Source organism: Hypomesus transpacificus, chromosome 13 (genome assembly GCF_021917145.1).
Source record: "Hypomesus transpacificus isolate Combined female chromosome 13, fHypTra1, whole genome shotgun sequence".
Lineage (NCBI taxonomy): Eukaryota > Metazoa > Chordata > Actinopteri > Osmeriformes > Osmeridae > Hypomesus > Hypomesus transpacificus.
This window is the reverse complement of record NC_061072.1, coordinates 10,692,283-10,713,769: the sequence shown is the minus strand read 5'-3', so window position 1 is coordinate 10,713,769 and position 21,487 is coordinate 10,692,283. Positions and strand designations below refer to the sequence as shown.

The following is a 21,487-nucleotide window of genomic DNA, read 5'->3' as shown; positions in this document are numbered from 1 at the left end:
CTGTCGGTGTGGTCGGTAGTAGCCGGCAGTGTAACTAATTGAACAGGTATCTGTTTTTGGATCGAGCTCATCCATATCTACCCTTTGTTTGAGTGATGATTATTGATCCCTACTGAATCCCCCTCTCCAGTCACTGAACACTCAATGTCTCGCTGTCTTTGTCAGATGTACAATTTTACATATGAGCATAATCTTGACGCTCTCATTAAACAATGTGGTTTCACTGGTTGTAAAGCCACTCTTCAGACTAAGTTAGCTGACATGTGGAGAGTGCATGAGAAGATGGAGGACAGGAAGGATGTACACACAGAAACACACCCTCACCAACAGCACAATAAACAGAAGGAAACACACCCTCACCTACAGCACAATAATCAGAAGGAAACACACCCTCAACTACAGCACAATAATCAGAAGCGGAGAGTGTATTGTGGCCTTGGTCAGCTCCGGGTGATCGGCTGATCGGCTTGTCCAGGGAGATGATCCAGCTTTATAGAGTAATCCCACTGCACGCCACAGGAGTCAAGGCAAGGACTGTCTTCATCTCAGCCTCCAAGGAGCCTCAAGTTCACCCGTCTGTGTCTGTGTGCATGTGCCGTGGGACCTACAGCAACATGCTGCAGTAACAGGTCTAAATGCTTCTAAGATTGGGGTTTATTGATATTTGTATTAGACTTTGCGTAGTTAGGGACGGGACAAAAGCATTGGTATGGTCTCACAAACATGAGACCCTGATCCATTTAACTTTATTTAATGCTTTTATTTGTATACAGAGTACTGCTTATGACACATACATACAGTATAGCTCATTTCATAGGACATCAAATGTTACATTTCTAATCTCTCAATGACAACTCAATAGAATTAGCAGATATACAGTACATCCTTTAGATTCCATGCAATCGTGAAACCTGGGATGAGACCCATCATGCTTTGTCTTATCCCACAGTTTGTCATGTCCCTGATTGGCAGGGCCATCATCCAAGATGTCTGCCCAGTAACTCCAGGAACAGAGTTTCAGTGAAGTCTGTCAAATCCACTCTGATTGGATTAGAGCTCTTGAATGATTTTCCATTGATTAGAAGAGAAGACAGGTTTCTTAAGATAGTCAACCTTTCTAGTTCCTGATTAGTTAGATGTCACGGTTCTAATTGTGTCTCAAGACAGATAGACAGACACATACACAGAGAGAGGGGTCTAATTGGCTAAAGGACATTGTTGGTTAAAGGGAATTGTACAGAAATATTGTAGACTTTTAAGACACTACTCATTCATAAATAATGAACCCTATGCGCAATGTGTCTATCATGACCCTTTGGGCATGAGCAAAGTATTGTCTGGTACACCTGTAATAGAACTTGGCCCATTCTGCATCTACAGGATGTTAGTTCGTATTCTCCCATACAGCACACACACAAGGCCCATTCCACAGAAGATAGGAGGAGAGGACTTAAGTAGTCTCCGCTTGATCTTTGGTAAGCAGGGTATTTAAAATGTATAGCTGTGTGAACCTTTGAATCTGGCTGGAATTCAAACTCAAATCTCATCAGATCTGCTTAGTCAGGTTCTAAAGATACCAAAGATTGACTGGGTGGCTTGACACCTCCTAGCAAGCGTGAGAGAAAAAAAGGTTTACATATAGTTTACACGTCAATCAAGGACATTTCATCATTTTAAATGTTTATGTATTATTTAGTTACGAGGTGATAAAACTATATTCCTTTGGAACTTGTAAGATGTATGTCATCACCTTTGAACGATTATTTAATTAAAATCCTTGCTACGGATCAAGTAGGTATAAATGTGATATTATGTATATTCCAAGTAGCAATAATATTCTCAGTTCATAGATCAAAAGCGCAGTTTACAGTATTGTTTCCAAAGTTTACAATACACACATGCATTACCTGTTGCTTGAATGCAAATTCAAGTCAATCAATACTGAGATTGTTCACACTAGAAGATAGTGAGGCTTAACTCTGCTCTTAAAACACAAAGTAGAAAATATCTGACAATCAAAAAATATAACTTCTTTGCATATTAACATTAGCGTACCCTTACAAGGCTCATAAGCGCTTATATTTTCGAGGATCAAGACTATCATCATCAGCCCAGGTTGGTGGGGCTGCTTGTCTCAAATTTGGGTAGTCTTGGGTACGAAGAACCTGAGGATTGTACAGTTTCTATCTCTACAGATTTCCACTCTGTAATATCTTTGTTTTTGATGTTGTAATATTACTGAGACATTCTGTAGTATTCAGACATATCAGACATGATTTCTGCTCTCACTCAGGAGAGGATGATTTACCAGTGGTTTCCTAGGTGGCGTGGGAGGCCCGATAGGCGGGGACCTTAGGAGATGACGCATGTTTTGGACTTTGCTCCTTCTGCTACTTCGGCTGTACACAAACACACAGGAAGGGAAAAGAGGTGAGAACATTTTCATGTTTTAATCCCCTCTGAGATAGTCACCTCATTAAAACAGGATTACTGATAGTACTGTCACAGTATAACTATTAAAACTGCAATGCTCTCATAACTTACTTCCCAACTACACCGCTGTCTAACTGCTGAGATGTGAGTCTAAAGGCAATCTCTATTAACTAATACTTATCATATTTGCTACCAATACCCTTCTACGTCCTGGAATACACATGTCTAGCCCATGTCCTAGTTACGTTTTTTGTCTGCGTCTTCCAGTTTCTTTTTCTCCTCCTCAATCTTGGCAAGCTTGGCTGCGTGGATATCGGCCAGCTCCTTCCAGTGCACCCTGTTGTTGTTTAGGCCATCAAACATGGGAGTGATCTCTTTATGGAACCTGGAAAATTCCTGTCACAGAAAGAAACAGGGGCCCCGGTTTATAGCATGTAGATGCTAGTCCTGAACCATCCTTCACCCTGGAGCGCACATACACACACACACAGCTCCTGGGGCTAACATTCCTGCTGTTGAGGAATCATGTGCACTCTTGCATTTACTGTATTCTAAGAATCCATGTCTGTCACTCGAAATGATTGATGATGATTGAATGAATGATTGATTCTTTGAGGAATCCGTTGTCCCTTTTGATCAGGAAAGATGCTAAAAGACATTCTTCTATACAAACCTTGTACACAAATGAGCAGACAAAGTCAATGAAACCGCACTGCATCTTGGGTAACTCAGCTGAGCAGTTCCTGTCCATCATGGGCTGAGAAGAGAAGAAACAGATCCTAGGAGTCAACATGGTTTTCACATCAAAAACCTGTACACTGGGATCTGAATGACCAAATTCTTACACTGCAAACACGTGTAGCATATCACATTAGAACACATCTCTCATAATGCAAAGAAAATGTTAATAAAACCTATTTACAACATGTCCGTATAAACATCCATACTCAATGCTGTACACAATATACAATATAATCTGCTTCCTATGAGGCGAACAGATCGAGGGACTCACAATGGGCTGCTGGTCCAGAACGGTTCTCTCCAGGTCTCCCTGCTCCCAGAACTCTGCAGCTACCATCAGAGCAACCTGGAGACAAGCAGACAGGGCATAGCTTTAGTGTGCAGAACGGTCCATCAAAAGAATGGCTTAAGATTGAAGGACTGTAGTAAGTGTGAGGCCGCCCACCTTACTCTGAACCTCCCAGGGCTTGGTGATAGCAGACAAGTCACAGCCTGTCATCATCATGGCCCTGCAGGAGAGTTCGAGAAAGAGAAGTAGAGGGAGAAAGGGAAAGTTAATATTTGTTCATATAAGGGTGAAACAGTAAACATAATGATTGTTTTCAGTTTCATTACATAAATGATAGGCTGGGTCATCATTACGAACAGGACATAGAACATACATGACAATTTCCTTTCTGATGGCATTGTTGGAAATGTGGGAAATCGCATCCGCTTCAACCATTGGCTCAGTGGCATCAACAATCTTCTGGAACATTGTTCTCTTTCTGAAGAAGTGACACATACATGAAGTTCAGTTATGTATATGAGATGAACATGTATATGAGACACACAGAAAACTCAGACAACGATGGTGTGTAATGAATGTGGTCTCTGGTTCTTGATGTATAGTGAACTGTCCATAAGAACAGACTTTTCTTGGGAGGTAGTAGCCCATGAGGAACCATAAAAAACCAAGAGACCAGACATGAGCAGAGATGTTGGATGTTGAACCCACTTAAAGTACAAGGCCAGATCTGTGGCAATGATGCAGACGTCAAATAAGTGCTGGACGGTCTCAAACTGGCGCTTTTGGAGGTTGCAGAAGATGTTCAGGCTCTGGTGGGGGGTAGAGGTGGGGGAGGGGTGGAGGGTAGGGAAAGGAGGAGGAGGAAGGGAGAGAGGACAGAGAGATGTTGTCTGAACATCAACAACCACTGAGAATCCAGGTAGTGTTGTGTCTTCTGTTCTATCCGTACCTCCTCAGCCATGAGAGTCTTACTGTACTCCAGATGATGCCTCTCCATGATGGAGGAGCCGTGGAGACGAGCCAGGGGAGAACCACTCCTGGAGGTCAGATGGACAGGAGAGGGTCAGGGGTCAAGGGGTCAACATCAACATCAGTGTGTGTACAATGCTCTGTGAATGCTATGATAAACGAGGAGAACTTGCTTAGTCTGGTAGAGATTGTTGGTCCCTCTGTGGTCAATATCGTGGCAGAATGCAGCGGCCACCATGGCGAAGGCATCCAGGTCGGAGTAGTACCTCCTCAGTTTCCCTGTCTGAAGGGCGACAACAAGAGAGATGGGTTCAAGGTGAGCTTTCTACATTAGTAGTTGACCTCAGCTGTAACTTGATGCTAATGGGTCGGCTGTGCCTTTGTTAACTGTCCGGGACTAGAGAAGGATAGACCACAACTAAAGTAGATAGGCTAGAGACAGGGCGACCCTGGCAGCCAGACCAAACTTACCTGTAGCAGACAGAACATAGTCTGGCCCACATTGAAACCATGTCTCCAATTGTGGTAAGTGATGTCACGGTAACCCTTTCTGACTGTGTACATCCATCGTGTCAGAGTCTGATTGGACCAGACAGAAGGTAGAGGGAAAGGGATAAACAATCTGATGTGAACCAACCAAACATGGTCATCGCACCAAAAGGATGTGGCTCAACCAATAAAGTTTGAGACTTACTAGGAGAGAATGCAGCACATTACATTGATCAACATAATGCAGTTGGTACTTGCTTAAAAAACAGCAGGTCTACTGACCTCTGCAGGCACTTTGAACTTTTCCACAACGTTGAGTTCAAAGAAGCAACGGATTCCACATTTAATGAGGTTGTGCTCTGTCACAGGGAAGTCACTGAAGTGAAACTCTAACAGATCCACATCTTTGGCCAGAGGACAGTTGGTTCTCTACAAGCACAACAGAAAACAATCAAAAGGTAATGGGTCAGAATGGATGGATGGATGGATGCACAGACAGACAAGCAAACAAGCCATCAGTGTATAGACAAACCTACCAATAGTTTGTACATCTCCTTTTGGTCACAGTCTTCAGGGTCCTGGTCAAACTTCTCCTTAGTGTTCTGATTAAGAACAGAAAAATGTTTAGGGGCACCTTGAGGACACGGTTGATGCCAAGCAAAGACATATTTAACATGATCAATTCAACACCTCTCTCCTAGTTCATGGTATGAAATCACAGTTGGAAAATGGTTTTAATATTTTGAGTTAGGAAGTAGATTAAAGTTTTTATTCTCACCAGGATGGTTTGCATCTCAGTATTGGTGCACCTAGTCTGGCACAATAACATCTCCTGGGCAATATCCTTTCTATTCTCCATTTTGTTCAACCTATCATATGTGTCACAGTTCAGCACCGACCAGCCCAGGAACTGGGTGAGGGCCTGGAACAAAGGACTCCAAAATATTACACACATACAGTACATTTGCTAAATATCTGAACGTCCATATACAGGCCACAAAAGAAAATAATAATAATAAAAACAGAAAGAGAGAGACAAATTTACCTCAGTGATCTGTTCGTCGTGCTCGTCAAAAGGTTTGCCATCCTTTCTGTTGAAGAAGGTGGCAATGCCAACTATTTCTTCTTTTTTGTTGACAATGGGAAGCGACAAGACGTTCTTTAAGACGAACCCTCTATCGTCAACAGCTTCTTTCTTGAAGACAAACATCAAGATGGAATTAGAGACATGTCAAAGTCTGATCTGGAGTTCAATAAAAAACCTGTGGTCAAGCTTACCTGGAATGTAAAGTAGTCATCAGCAGCAACGTTCATCATGTTGCAGATCTGCATGAAGGGGGAAAACAGATATGAGTCGACATGAACTCATCGAATACAAGTGCTTTTATCCTGTGGCAATGACATACGTATTGCACTATCAACTTACAAAGCCATTCTCCGACACATAGGTCGGCAGCCCACTGACAAGAGCCCAGTGGTCAACTGGAGGTCCCCTGTAAAGAAAGAGAGAGAAATAGGTCAACGAGACACCCCTGCTGACCAGTGTCCCACAAGGCATGAAACTCACGGTATGACTTGGATTTCCTCCTTCTCTCCCTCCAGGAGATAGTCGATGATCTTGTAGAAGATCACTTCCTGTTTGGGGAGAACGAAAGTATAAACATTCATCGTCACCTTTTGGTTTTTCATTCTCTTCCTTCTCATCATGGAAATACTACCGATGTGAATGAGAGGAAAGCAGTACTAGGCTAGGATCAGATCTTACCCTTCCGTCTGGGGTCTTTGGCCCCTTGTATGGCTCCACATCTCCCAGTTTTACAGGCCATTCATCGTAGAACTCCTACATGATATTGAACAAACAGCTATTAGGAACTGGTCATTGATCATTGTAATAATGTTTGCAATTTGCAAGTGCGTCTCTGGGAACGGACCTTTTCTTTGGTCATGTCCAGCAGGCCAACGGAGTAGCGTTCACAATTGAGGTAGATTCTCACAGTATAGAGGGCTTTGTGGAACTGTCTCTCAATGTCTGTCAACTCTTCAAATACCTTGCTGGCTGACCACAGAAGCACCTGGTGACAACCACAGGACAACAATGGAGAAGAGTGTGCACCCCTTCACAAAGGTAATGGTTTGTTTATGTCTGACTGAATTTCACCAAACACTCCATACTCTCTCTCTCTCTCTCTCTCTCTCTCTCTCTCTCTCTCTCTCTCTCTCTCTGTCTCTGTCTCTGTCTCTCTCTCTCTCTCTCTCAGGCCCACACACAGTGTTAATGCTTGATGGTGATTTGTTTACCTGACTCCTTCTAGACTCCACGTTGAACATGTACATGGTGTGATGCTGCAGGGCTATGACTGTTGCAAAGGTCATGTACTTGTTGAAGAGCTAAGAACAAAATCAGATTAAGAGGTGTCGTCATTTGGCGATACAACAACTGGGAGGATTATTCTTCCCATTTTCTCTTTATTTTCTCTGGAGAATAACCTTACCTCTTCATCCTGCTTGCTGAACTCATTGGCTCCGATTTTGTTGAGTACCATTATAACACCAAGGCATTCCTTATCAGCCAAGATGGGATATGTGAGCATGTTCTTGGTCTTGTAGCCTGTCTGCTTGTCCACAAAGTCACTGAAACGTTTGTTCTGGGTAGAAGCATATGGAGAAAAAGATCTTACAGGAATGATCAATGACTTCAATCACAGACAAGACAATTTAATAACAAAGGGCTCTGTGCCTTTGATTATAGAACATTACATGTATTCATTTGAAATTCCTTTGTTCTAGTATTTATACATCTACTTAAAATAAAAACTCGATCCTGCAACATAAATGAAACCTGATGGGCCTTATAGTCTACTGAAATCATGATGTCTGTTTTCCATTTCCATTTAAAAACTCACTCTGAAGTAAAAGTCACAGCAAACAGGTTTGTTAACTGAATATTTTGTTATTGTATAAAAACTGAATTATGTATTATCCCAAAACATTAACAGATACGCTGAATACTAAATATTTTAGGTCCATATAATAACTGATCCTATTAAATTGGTCAATTCATGGACACTTAAAATATCAATAATTATACAACGGGTAAAATAAATAGCACAAAATATATATTAATGAATAATTGACAATTATTTATTAACTGAAGTCAATATAATTAATTCAAAGTAAGACGTTTTTCAAGGGTCAGAACGACCCGCCAGTCATTTCAAAGCACTCTTTTAAGCACACACTGGCACTTACCTGTGTCACGTCGGCAACGACAGCTGGCTTTTTGGAGTGTGCCGTAAACCCTACTATACCAATGTCGGTGGGGAACACTATCTCAGTCGTAGGGCTGACCAAATTTGATTCATATTTGGACGTTGGGGTCACGTCAAAAAGCAGTGTCGTAAGCTCTGGTATTCCATTTCTTGATCTGCATATAAAATAGCTGCACCTGTCACCATTTACCAGCATGCAAACTCTCTGCAGGACCTTGTGCATGGCCTTTTCCATAACGGCGACAGTTTGCATCTCAGTGATCAAGTCAAAGATGATAGCGGCCTCCTGAATTTGGGAGACATCTTTGAACGAAGCCGGATCTTTGATCTCAAGCTTCTCTGCGAATGCGGCCGCAAGGGCTTCGGGGCGCATCTTCTTGTCAAAGTACTCTTTTGCAAATTGCGGATTATTCTCCAAGTACTTCTCCACGCTATCCTTGTCTGCCATTTTAAACTGTTTTACCTTTCCCTCTCTTTGACTCTTATTGAAGCATCACCCGAAGGAAGGTAGAAGGAAAGCAGCCCTCGACAGGTGTTGCTGGGTTTCTAATGGCCTCCGTTCGCGGCGCAGACGTGCATCCTCCGCTGAGGTCCCTGAGCAAATCACGAAAACCTCCTTCACACTCAGACAAGCTGGCAGAATGTAGTGGCTTAGAAGCTGAAAGGATCAAAGTGTCCGCTAATTAATGTGACGTCACGACATTAAACCCCCTAAGCTTCCTTAACCTGCAAATCCCGAGACTGATCATTTTATATTGGACAATCCCATTTGAGGGAGGAAAGGCAGGTTGGTATCTAGAGGCTACCTGTTTCTCACACAGTAAGTCTATATGGTGGAGAAGGTGTGTGCTACAGATGGTAAAAAACTGTCACCTCCCAATCTTGAATTTACTCTTAAAAGGACTGGAGATATTGTGTAGTCAAGACAGTGGACACACTGTCACTGTCACATATTTAAATAATAGACTAAATAAAACCATTTAATATCTACGTCTGAAGTGTATCTGTTAAAGAAAGCAGTCTGAAGACATACAAGTGCCACACCCTTGGTGTAAAAGGAAGGAATGAAACCATTCCAGTCCCACTCTAATTCTTGCTTAATGGATTAAAGAGGTCTTTCCCTGTCACAATGTTTGGGTATGTTACTGTCACTGACTGTCATTGTCTATTATTCAATCCAAACTGGGCTTCTAACTATGGAGCTTTGCCTAGGGATCCATGAGACAGTTAGTTCTGTGAAATGAGAGCCTAAACTAAGGTAGGCTATTATTAACTAGTCACAGCATGTGTCTGTCTGACTGGTAAAACCAAGAGTGCCCCCGTATTTTAACCACATAGATTACCACAGACTTAACAGACATCACAAAGGGTTTGTGTATATGTGTGTGCCTGTGTGTGTGTGCGGCATAGGTGCTGAATCCAAGTCAGACTGTAAGGCAATAAAAAGACCTGCATCATTAGGACTTGGCAGCATAAATCCCAGATTAAGTAAAAGTGATTACTGGGATGAGAGAGAGAGAGAGAGAGAGAGAGAGAGAGAGAGAGAGAGAGAGAGAGAGATAAAGAGAGAGAGAGAGATAAAGAGAGAGAGAGAGATAAAGAGAGAGAGAGACAAAGGGGCACAGAAAAAGAGAGAAAAATACACAGAGGAAGTGAAACATAGCTTGGCAATTTGGGTAACCACATGGACCCAGTGGAGAGGTTTATCTGATAAGAAGAGCCAGGAAAGCCACGAGATGGCCCTTTGTGAGGTAACAAGAGGACAGCTTTGGCCTTTGTAACGTAGTGGGGTGACTAATACTATGAGAGTCTTGGGGTAGTCCTTGGATATGATATGAACATGAAGTGTCTTTAGTCTTGTCTTGTCATAGAGTATGTCCAATTAAACTAGAGAATCTCAAGTATCAAAAGTAAAATGTCAAAAGTATTAGGCCAGAGACCCTATTTGCGCTGACGAAAGAAAATGTATGGTGGAGGCTCAAAGAATTGGGAATGTGAGAGAAGAAATAGAAAAACTATTGAGGACTAAAGAGACCAACAAAAGTTAGAAAGAAAAGGTGCAGTTGTAAAGTACTAGAACTGAGCTCTGCCTTAAGGGAGGAAGGAAACAAGGATGAAAGGATGTATTTCTTTGGTATTGGACTTGGGCCCAGGCCTGCCTTGGCACGGGCTCAGGCTGGTTAAAGCGTTTTAGTCGTCACTTAGAGAAGCCGGTCAGATGAGTGGGTGAGAGGCCATGGCCTCCATCTTCCTACTGGGGATGCCAGCCAAGGTAACAGGAACCCTTCCCAAGCTGGCTGTCTGGGGCTGTTGTCACAATGCCATGTAAAATCTGAAAAAGTTGTCTCCCTTGGTTAATGTATTGCAGTACGGTAGCTTGGTTGTGTCCGAAATACATTAAGTTTATTATTTTATCAAAATAAATTGAATGTCGGTAACAGAAATTATTTATATGAATGCTTTTTCTACACAAGGGGGTACTTCTTTCAGAACACTCCACAAACTCATACAGTACATGTTTGTGACATGTTATGTAACATATAGTTTATACAACCTAGGAAAGGCATAACCATATTTCTCATGGACATGTTTTTGCTGTCAGCATGACAGCCATTTCAGGGGTCTATGAATGCTTTTTCGATTAGCCATGATTATATAACCGGCAGATGTTTGGCCTCTGGTCTGGAGGTGGTGTTTACTTTACTGAGAAAGTGAGCCCAAGGGCTGGGTTATATACACGATCCCAGGAAGCAAAAAGGCTCCTTTGTAAAAATGAAAAAAGAAAAAGACGACTTTTTGATGCACGGATTTATTTAAAAATTTGAGGGAAGCTGGGTTTAACATGCTAACAGAAATACACAAGTATGCAATGTGGATGGAAGATGAAGATGGTCCAAGGCAAACAATAACACAGAAGAAAGGGTCAGTGGACATAGGCTGATCTGTGTCTCTAATGCTGGGAATATACAGTGTGTTACTGGGAATCAGTGGCCTCACAGCCCTGCAGAAACTTCAGCAGCACATGTTTTTTTTTGTTTCACATCATGCTTGTGGGTTCAAATCACACCCAATGGACGAAATATTACTGATTGAATACATTTGAAGATTTGGAAGGATTTAGACTTTGGGTTGAATTACAATGTGGTCTGTTTGGTGACGGTAGCAGACAGGCAATTCTGTCAATCCTCCCAGATAGCACAGTTGCTGAAACTCAAGTAAGAAATTCTGGGCTTTGCAGAGGGTAAGAAAGTAAATTACATTAGCTAGAAAACACAAGTCACAACGCCCGGGAGAAGGTAGAGACAGCAAGCTGAAACATGCTCCATACTCTCAAACTCTTCGCTTCTTAGAACTTATATATGTGGGGACTTACATAACCACTCACTCACTCACACTCGTTTATTCACACATACACACTCACTCACATACTGCCAGGCCAAACAACTGTGATTTATTGATCCCATTTGATGCACAGTGAGGTTCTTGGGGGGTGAATGTACTCAACATGTCATTTTCCAGATGTTTCTGTCTGCATACCTCATAGCTCTTTCATAAGGTCTCCGTAACAGAGACTTTAAACAACTTTGACTTTAGGGGAAAAACACTTTTTTGAGCCAGATGTGAAATGTGCAGAGTGCAACTAAAGAACTGGGACATGCCAGCTGCGTTACGCAAATATCGGGGGAAGGTAAAGAAGGTGGTGAGCAAGAGCGAACAGGAGAGGAGAGGCTGTTTTTAGGGGCCGTCCCAGGTCTCCAGTTGTTGTTGTTATGCAAGTCAGTCTGTGGTATATAAAGCCTGACTTGGGGGTGAAGCACCACAGGACCTCTGAGAAGCATCTCATCCACCTTTTTCTTTTGAAGGTATTGAAACTACTTTCGTGCTGCACAAACAGGAATATTGTGACGTCCACATATAGCTGTACTCTGTCAGGATTCGGAGAAACGTTTATTTCCCCTCGTCGTTCACCTTTTTGAAAGCCTATGCAATCTTTCCTCAAATGTTTTTTTGATAGCTGATGGAAGAGTATGAGCATGATGGGTGTGTTGCCGTTCTCTGCCAGAAAGTATTTCCTAATGTCTGGCTCTGTCTCCACAGATCTGCTGAAGATTGACGCAGGATGCTGAGGATAGCTGTGGTTCTCTCTATCCTGGCCGTGTGCTTGGCACAGGACTGTCAGGTAGCCAACATCAAAGTCAAGGAGAACCTTGATAGAACCAGGGTGAGTGGCCATTGGCAAATATTTAACTCTCTAATTACAAAAAAAAAAAAATCTTGAAAAACACACATTCAATGTTTAGGGATTTGATTCTGAAATATAATTTAAATTGTATCAGTTCATCATGAGTAACATTGTATGAATTGAATGACGGAAATACAAAATAGTATGGTTAGCTAGCCACTGATGTGAACTTTGCTCCGTCATTGCAGTACGCAGGGACCTGGTATGCTGTGGCCAAGAAAGACCCGGTTGGTCTGTTCCTTCTGGACAACGTGGTCGCCCAGTACAAATTGGAGGATGGAGGGAAGATGACAGCGTCTGCCCATGGCAGGGTCATTATTCTGAAGTAAGGCCAGTTATACACTCCACTACATGCTCACGCTCAGCTGTTAGGGTCTAAACTAAGGATTTAAGCATGAAATGAGAGGTATAAAAGCTACCTGCAATTCCAAGTCATTTGCATTGATACATTCTCTTTCAAAGACATACTGATAACCTGTGACTTTTTCCAGATAAGACTGATAGCTAAGTCCCAGCAAAGTAAAATCACTGATGCATTCAATATCATTGATCCTCCTGTCTCTACTCCACTCCTCCCCTCTGTGCTGTCCGTCCCCGTCTGCCTCATAGCAACTGGGAGATGTGCGCAAACATGTTTGCCACCTTCGAGGACACTCCTGATCCCTCCAAGTTCAAGATGAGATACTGGGGCGCTGCCTCTTACCTGCAGACTGGATGTAAGTAAGCGGGGCTGGGAACACCAACACACACCATGAGACACACCTCAATGTACGACAGCTCACTAAAGATTGCCTGAGTTCTAATTTCCATGTTGACACGTCATCAACATATTGGGGGTTGTGTTGTGAGTTCTAGTAGAAAGCTATGGTACAGAACCAGTCTAGACTGGGAGGATCCAGTCCTCTAACATCATCATAATTGAACATTAACTGAATGCCTGATGTAATCTTAGGCAGTAGTTATGTTTGCTATCTAGTTAGGTATTTGATTTATAGTAATGTAATGACTGGTAAAAAGGTGGAGACATCCTGAGGGGTTGAGACACATATTTGTTTACCAGTTAATCATTCTAGTCATTTTTGCCTCCCCCTATTCTCCCCACCACCACCACTACCACCCAAACACAAAACACACTATTCTTTCTCAAATACACACAGACGATGACCACTGGGTGATCGACACCGACTACGACAACTACGCAATCCATTACTCCTGCAGAGAGATTGATACTGACGGCACCTGTCTGGACGGCTACTCCTTCATCTTCTCACGCCACCCCACTGGCCTGAGGCCAGAGGACCAGCGCATCGTCACCCAGAGGAAACAGGAACTCTGCCTCCTGGGAAAATACAGACGCGTCCCACACACTGGTAAGATGGCAATGAGTTAAACACTGACCACCACTGCCATAGTTAATATCAAGGGTTGGTTATCAAAAGCCAACAAGGCATTCTGACACCCAATAATATCCAGTTAAGTAAGGAATATATTGAGCAGTAATATAAAAATTGTTAAGAAAACTACTTGATAAATATAGAATATTCAATATCAAATGTCAGGGTCACAATTCCTGTTGTCTCAGATATATGAATGTTCTCTTCTTCTTTCCAGGTTTCTGTGAGAGCAGTTAATCTGGCAAACAGAACGTGATGCATCATGGGCATAGTGCTCAACTACACAACATGATAATTACACTGTAAATAAGTACAGAACAATGTTTTTCAACCCACCAAACGTTACTGATCTGGACCCTTCCATGAGAAGCAAAGGACTCCATGTAGCAATGATCAGATCAGAGATGCTTGATGGAAGTCACAGACATAAACAGACCAAAGCAATATAACTGAATGTAAAGCCTTGTACTGTGATTCATGACTATTTGAACCACTTTTTGAAATAAAATATTCATACAGTACAGGTTGACAAAACGTTGTCATAATTTATTTCTGAAATCTTGACATGAGGACAGAATGGCAAAAAGGTTAATCATTTAGACAAAGATTTCAGAAAAAACTAAGCACAACTAAGGAGGGAAGGTTATTTATTAGAACAGTTCAATTGCATACCCATCATGCTATGGACAGATAAGACAAAAGGTGCAGCCAATGAGAAAGGGTTACATGTTTATGACAATGTATAGTGTATAAGCATACAACGAGGCTGAATACTAATGGGAAACAAAACACATTTTAATTGGGAAACCTAGTCTTTTTTTCCAGAAGGTGAAAATCAGTGCATTAGATGGTTCCCTGACTTGATAGTAAATTAAGACACAAACAGGTTTTCATGATCTTCCCATGAGATGCAGTTAATCAGCATCATGTCATTGAACCAACAGCTCAGCCGTTACCACATCAGAAAGCTGAGATGGCTACCGTCCCACCAAAGTGCCTGTTGACACATTCCTTGAATAAAGGCACCTTCACTTCCTCCCTATCCAGAGGAGCTTCAATAAGCCTGTGCCTTAAATAGTTTAGTACAAGGATTTACTTATGCAATCTCATTCCAGCTTTAGACCTGCCCATTTGTAAAGTCAGGGTTGAGTCGGAAGTGAACCTTGTTCCAATACTACCAATTCCAAAAAACGCTGCAATACTGGCATGGAGGGACATGTCATAAATTAAAGGTAAACTATAGAGAACCAAAAAACAATGGAGAATGAGGACTTCTTTGGTATCCAAAGAGCTAGATTAAGCCTTTAAGTAACACCTTATTCACAAATAGCATCTAAGCCCAAAACAGTACACAAAACAGCAAGGTACTTAGAAAACCATAAATAATTATATAATTTCCATGTCAAAACATCACACAAGCTTTGTAAACACTTAAACATATAATCCAAATAAATTCAGAATAGCTTCATTTTCTATTTAAATGGTCATCGATTTATTTCAAAACAAATTACAAGTTACCAACTTGGGAATCTTGCAGCACTGATATTTTACTTTTAAAATACTATCTGTTTGTAGCCTACTCCTTATTTAGGAGAAACAATCAAATGAGCATATAAAAAACAGCATGAAAATAAGTACAAACCAAAACAATATATTCCTCTTCTATTTGTATAATAAAAACAAATAGCATACAAATAAAATGAAGACCAAAACCGACAGAGCTGTGACAGAGCAGTGACAGACATATTCCCTTGTGAATTTCCCAAGTCCACACCTAGCCCAGAAACATCCCACAGACCTGATTGAAGCGTGTTTCCAATCCAGCTTGCCCGTAAGAGGGCACAAACGGACAGTTTGCGGACATGGAGTCCAACATGTGCCAAAGCAGGAGTGTGGACTGCCCTCAAATAGCACTTGAAATCCTTTCAAATACATGAGCTCCCTTAATTGATTGATTGATAGATCTGACCTGATAAGGAGAACACCACACCAAACCAATAGGGCACTCAATATCAGCTTGAGCCAGCATCAGGGTTGGGTTTCTTAGAACCAGGCATAAAGTAAATCTTAAGATTCTACACTTGGGCCTAAACGTATGTAAAGGGATTTCTAGTCTATTTGAGTGAAGCCTGTTGTTGATAGGATGGAGCCCGTTTCCTAAATTTAACTGTGTTAACATTTCATCCTCATATGGCTTCAACCAATCCCTGATCAGATATGCGTCAACTGGTGACAGCGGTCATGTTTCTGTGGAGATTACCTCAAGGAGGATAGGAGTTATGGCTGGTTTGAGGACAGTGCACACAGGGCCTGGATCTGCCTCAGTTGAAGCAGTAGTCAATGTGAGCCAGCAGCTCCCGATGCTGACTGGTGGCGTATGGGGCGCGACACTTCGGGCATTCAAGGAAACTCTCGTCCAATTGGCTGGAGGGCTTGCTGGGCGAGGAGGGTGCGCGGTCATCAATGGACAGCCTCTCAAACTCCAGCTTGTTGTACGAGCTTGGTTCAGAGAAACGGCTCTGCTGTTTCTGAAAGACAGCCAATCAGAGGAATCAATCAACTGACAACCTGACATTCTCTTATCAAGATAAACACATTCTTTGGGTTTTCCCCCCCAAACGGTTTAGATAAGTCAGCGCATGTTTCTACAAACGTGGCTAGCAAATAACTTACAGAAGACTCCAGCCTGGTAATCTGGTCCCGGGCCTTTCGCAGCTCCTTCAGAACCTTTTGTAACTGGTGCTGCAGACTCTGGCGATCAAGCTTCTCGTTCTCAAAGTCTTTGGCAGAAAGCTGGACCTGGGGGAAGTGAAAAGACAGAATACAAGTGTGTGTGTGTGTGTGTGTGTGTGTGTGTGTGCGTGTGAGAGTGAGTGAGTGTGAGAGAGATATATTTCACAATCTACCATAAGGAATGTTCTCTGTGGGCAACCACACATTATCTTGGAAGCACTAGATCTCGGAAGGCGTTTTAATATCAACTGGAGCGTGTAACCACCTGCTGTTCCAGCACAGCCATTCTCCTCTTCTCCTCATTCTGGCTCAGCAGAGACTTCTGAAGGAGATTCACCTGGAGAGGGAAAGGTGCCATTAGTTTAGAGGATGAGAAAAAACAAGAATGCCTGATTGTCAATACCTCTTTCTGTCTGTGTGTGTGTGTGAAGTTCCTTCCTTTGTGTGTGTGTGTGTGTACCTGTAGCAGCAGGTCAGCAGAGCGCTTCCTCTCCTCCTCCAGCCTGACGTCCATACTCTCCAGCTCCACCCGCATCCTGTCAGTCCTCTCTGTCGAGCACTTCCTCTCCTCGCTCACAGTGTGCCTGACAAGGATACATCAGACTTTTGGTTACCATGAAAACCTTGTAATAGAAGGTACAGAAATTCCAGCTACATTGGAAAAACTTAAGGAAATAATGACAAATATTTTGAAGATAAATACTCATATTGAGCACTCAGACTGAAATGCACAATCCTCTAATGAAATGCACAATCCCATCCTGAAGTGTGGTCCGACAGTGAAGGGGTTAGGGTCACCTGTTGCAGAGGCGTTCAGCTTGCAGCTGCTCCCTAGTCTCCTCCAGCTGGAGGCTCCTCTCCTCATACCTCCTCTGCAGCTCCCCCAGCTCAGCCTGGGCCCTGCTGGCCTGCTCCCGCTGGCCCTCCGCGTCCCTCTTGGCCCCCTGCAGCAGCTGGTTGCAGTGCTCCTGCATTCGAGCCTGCGCCTGGGATTTCTCTGGGGATTGGTGAGCACAGAATGGAAGAAATGCCAGCCTAGTTTTAATTAGGAGCCACTGGCAAGCTCTCTCACATCTGCACACGCTAACAGTGTGTCAATGGGAAAACGAAAGCTGTGAGCGTTTAAGGGTTGGATGTGTAACAGCACATTTTCTTCAGAATGTTTAGGAGTTTTATGCCCCGAGCTGCCACAATAAATCTTGTAGAACAGGGAGTCCAGCTCTCTCCGCCCCCCCCCCCCCCCCCCCCCCCCCTGCTCTCTTCCCCTTTCTGTGGTACCATCAGTGCTGGCATCTGAGTGCTGGGTCTGCTGGAGCGCCTGCAGGGCTGTGTTGGCTGTGCTGAGCTGCTGTTCCAGCTCCAGGGTGCGGGCCAAGACAGCCTTCACGTAGGCCTCTCTCTGATGGTCGTAAACAAGCCACTGCTGGTTCTTCTCCAGGGCCTTTTACGCAACCACCACAGAGAGTGAGAAGCACAAAACAGGATTAAGCATGAGCTTGATTGTGAAATACAGAAGTATTCGCCCTAAAGCACACAAACACACATGTTAAGTTTGGAAAAGATTCCAATTATTATTATAATTATTAGATTATGCCTTACGCACAGATTCCATATTGTGCACGCGGTGAACTTACATTCACTGTACAATCACCATATGTGACTCTCAGTGGTAGAAGTGCTGATAAATGGTTCAACTCACATCTCTCAGTTGGTCGTGAACCACCACTAGGTCCCCAGATGGAACGTGGCCGTTCTGCAAGAGCAACACACTGGTGTTAATGTCACACCTTTACAGACCCGTTAGGGAAGGCCATGTGTCTGAAGAAGACAGCCCACAACACATAGTAGACTCGCCCCTCCTCCAAAAGCTGTCCTTAAAGGGTGAACCACAGCCATTCCACAACAGAGACTATCCTCCATCAAAATAATCTTGAGGTAGCTGGACCATGACCTGTCGTAACATGACCTTTCCCTCGACAGACAAAACATCCATGTCATAATCATATCAGCTCTGACCCAAGTCACCGTCTGATCCCTGGTGAGACCCGGCATAGCTGCTCACCATGATCCCCCATTAGGCTGGGTGATCTGCTCAGGGCGAGAAGGCCGGCCATCATAAGCTTGTCAAAGTTTTCCACACGATTTAACCTCAGGAGGTCCCTACTTCCCAGTCCAGCCCACACTAGAGATGACTAAGGGGCTCCATGTGTAGGGTAATGCCCTAGATAGGGCTACAGGCTTTTCTCTCTAGGGGCTTCATCAAATGCTACCTCATTGATTGTTTGATGAACCAGTGCTGACATTATCTGGGTACCAGAGCTATTGCAAGGAAACATCTATTAAAAGATCATCAAGAGTTTGACACTGATTGTTCTGATGAAAAATGATTGTTTAGGCTTTAACATCAATATGCTAGAGGATTACATATTGTTTTTTATTTTAAGTGTTCCTGTTTGGACTGTCCAACTGGGTAAACTCGGTTATGTCAGACAGGGAAGGCATACAGAGATCCAACACTGCCATCTAGTGGTTAAAAGTAAAACTACCTCTCGTGATTCAATTGACTCATTTAGAGCAAGTTTCTCCAGAACATACAAAAAGGCAGAAATGCCCACCAATTTCTCTCTCTTGCTTAATTACACACACACACACACACACACACCTGTAAAGCAACAGGGTCCTGTTTCTCCAGGGCCTGGCATCGGGCAGAAAGAGCAGCAAACTTGTTCTTCAGGTTCTCCGTCTCTTCTGACAGAGACTGATAGAGTTTGTCTTTTTGCTCAGCCTCTCTCCTACGCTGCTCCAACTGAGCCTGCAGAGATGCCACCAACTGATAGCAGAGAAAGAGGTACCTTCAGTATGTGTTACTCTACAATAACTCAAGACTATATTACAACACTATTTTCATAGAAAGACAGTTCATTAACAGTAATATTGGCAACAGCTGATTTTCAACAGGATTCCCAAATTAGTGAGAGAAAAGACAGCGAGATAACATTAAGCTTTTTAAATCTTAAGACATGGCACATACCACACCATTATTCATTAGGCTACAAAATGAACTGATGCTTTGCTATATGATATAAAACAATTGTATTGATCCAAGCAAATAAAATTAAAAACACAAACAACTAACTAGTAAACAAGGCTGTCTTGGTAACCTAGCCCTCTGTGTGTGTGTGTCTGTGTGTGTGTGTGTCTGAGAGAGAGAATGGGAGAGATTCACCTCTCCTCCCTTAGAAGATAGTTGCCGTCTGAGGGTGTCCATTTCTTGATCCTTCACTAGTAGCTGTTGGCTGTTTCTCTCTCTCAGTGTCTCCAGCGACAGAATCCTCTGGAGAGGACAAAACATCACAGAGAAAATACATTTAGAGTGGAATAAGAAGGAAAGGTTCTGTACTATGATTTAAAACTGGAAATACTGTGCACTGTGTGTTGCTGTCACTGATTTCCCCAACTTTGTAAATGGGAAGTGGAGCCATTCATAGCTAATTGAGAACATTACAATCCATTTTGAATGGCATGCCATAGTTGAATGCCACAATTGCATCTGCACAATGACATTGTAGTTTAGTGTTTAGCATTTTGTGTGAACACAATGAGAATGAAAGTGTGGTGGCCAACTGCTTTGTAACGTTTTGAGAATGAGGTTAAACATTTGGTAATTGGGTCTAAGGGATTAAGAAAAACTGAAGTAAACGATGTTGCTTACCTCCAGAAGTTTGCTTTTGTCTGAATCTGGAGGTTTGGCAACTCGTTTAGATACCTCGTCCACCTTCCTCCGCAGATGAGCATTTTCCTTGCGGAGTCTATCCATCTCCACCTCTGCCTTGGCGCTGTTGGACTTGAAGCCCAGCTTGTTGACGATGGTCTCCTTTGCGCCTTTCGCCGCCATGTCTGGAGTGTAAACTTGACATGCAAAGATATCCTTGTTATGTTATGAAGCAAACAATATATCTAAGTAAATCATGTTGGCCAGCTAGCTAGCTCTAGCTAGCGTACCTTTTCAGCTATTCTAGACTTGCCAAAAAAACAACTAGTACCGCGTCTGGGTCACAAAGTTGACACCAACAAACCCAATTATTTTTCCAAAAGGAAAATAAACAACTTACGGTGGAATATTTTTGTATTTAGCAAGCAAGACAAGCAAAATCTGGAGCTTTCGTTTTGACAGTATCTTAACACAACGGCTATAAGTTGCTTCCTTGTTGATTACAAGTTTGAATACAGCGCGGTTTGCGTCATATCCGCCATGAGGATTGTTGTGCCATCACATGCATGGCTTAAGAGGCACCCCCTGGCGGGCGCGCGCGTAAACCAATCAAAAAGTTAAGGATTTCGTCTTGATATCGCAACCAAACAGAGGGAAGACATATATCTCACATTATACTTTATTTGTTATAGAATTCAAGAGAAGAATGTCGGTTATCTGTGTAAATAACAAATGTTCTCAACACAATATCCTTAAAACTCGTCTGGTGTAGATGCTGGTGTAGATGTGAAGAAACATGCGGGGGGAGAGCATTTCATGGCAGGCCTTGTTTTCCATTTGCTGCAAATGCAATGCACCCCTTGCTAAATCTGACTAGGAACGTGTTACATGCCTGAAACTTACACTGGTTACTCATATTAGTCCCCTCAGTGCAGTAAGAATAATTTGATGCTGGGATATACAGAAGAGACATTAGAGGGGGGTGCATTTTATGGCAGGCTTGTTGTATACCTTCTTGCCATGAAATGAACCCCTTGCTAACTCTGACTAGGAAATTGTGATATTGGTTAATTCATTGGCACGAAATACAGGCTTTAAAGTATAGTAGGCTATAGTAATTGGTACTTGCTCGTTATTCAGTCGCTGTTTTCAGAGTCTGTAAACTAGTGCATTGAACAGATTTCCCTGGAGGCCTGAGGAAAGTGATGTTACTCA

The 21,487-nt window shown here is 42.8% G+C and overlaps 3 protein-coding genes across 3 annotated transcripts; 1 reads left to right on the top strand and 2 right to left on the bottom strand.

The window, feature by feature from the left end:
* Positions 1–737: 737 nt before the first annotated feature.
* pde6c (phosphodiesterase 6C, cGMP-specific, cone, alpha prime) lies at positions 738–8,802 on the bottom strand. Its single transcript, XM_047032213.1, has 23 exons — positions 8,171–8,802; positions 7,414–7,566; positions 7,220–7,309; positions 6,853–6,993; positions 6,687–6,761; positions 6,489–6,556; positions 6,348–6,414; positions 6,200–6,247; positions 5,967–6,116; positions 5,700–5,843; positions 5,458–5,523; positions 5,204–5,350; positions 4,904–5,011; positions 4,606–4,715; positions 4,413–4,500; positions 4,172–4,272; positions 3,837–3,941; positions 3,620–3,683; positions 3,446–3,520; positions 3,107–3,190; positions 2,679–2,829; positions 2,309–2,399; positions 738–1,606 (listed from the first exon to the last, which is right to left on the bottom strand). The coding sequence occupies exons 1-22, from the start codon at positions 8,636–8,638 to the stop codon at positions 2,353–2,355; spliced, it is 2,550 nt and encodes an 849-aa protein (XP_046888169.1). The 5' UTR covers positions 8,639–8,802; the 3' UTR covers positions 738–1,606; positions 2,309–2,352.
* Positions 8,803–11,943: 3,141 nt separating this feature from the next.
* Positions 11,944–14,356, top strand: rbp4 (retinol binding protein 4, plasma). Its single transcript, XM_047032212.1, has 6 exons — positions 11,944–12,053; positions 12,289–12,412; positions 12,622–12,758; positions 13,043–13,149; positions 13,591–13,803; positions 14,045–14,356. The coding sequence occupies exons 2-6, from the start codon at positions 12,311–12,313 to the stop codon at positions 14,062–14,064; spliced, it is 579 nt and encodes a 192-aa protein (XP_046888168.1). The 5' UTR covers positions 11,944–12,053; positions 12,289–12,310; the 3' UTR covers positions 14,065–14,356.
* A 245-nt stretch (positions 14,357–14,601) lies between these two features.
* On the bottom strand, positions 14,602–20,782 carry cep55l (centrosomal protein 55 like). The gene is made up of 11 exons (XM_047032211.1): positions 20,673–20,782; positions 20,273–20,469; positions 19,787–19,894; positions 19,223–19,390; positions 18,260–18,313; positions 17,839–18,001; positions 17,359–17,557; positions 17,021–17,144; positions 16,826–16,897; positions 16,501–16,626; positions 14,602–16,355 (listed from the first exon to the last, which is right to left on the bottom strand). The coding sequence occupies exons 2-11, from the start codon at positions 20,453–20,455 to the stop codon at positions 16,149–16,151; spliced, it is 1,404 nt and encodes a 467-aa protein (XP_046888167.1). The 5' UTR covers positions 20,456–20,469; positions 20,673–20,782; the 3' UTR covers positions 14,602–16,148.
* Positions 20,783–21,487: the final 705 nt, after the last annotated feature.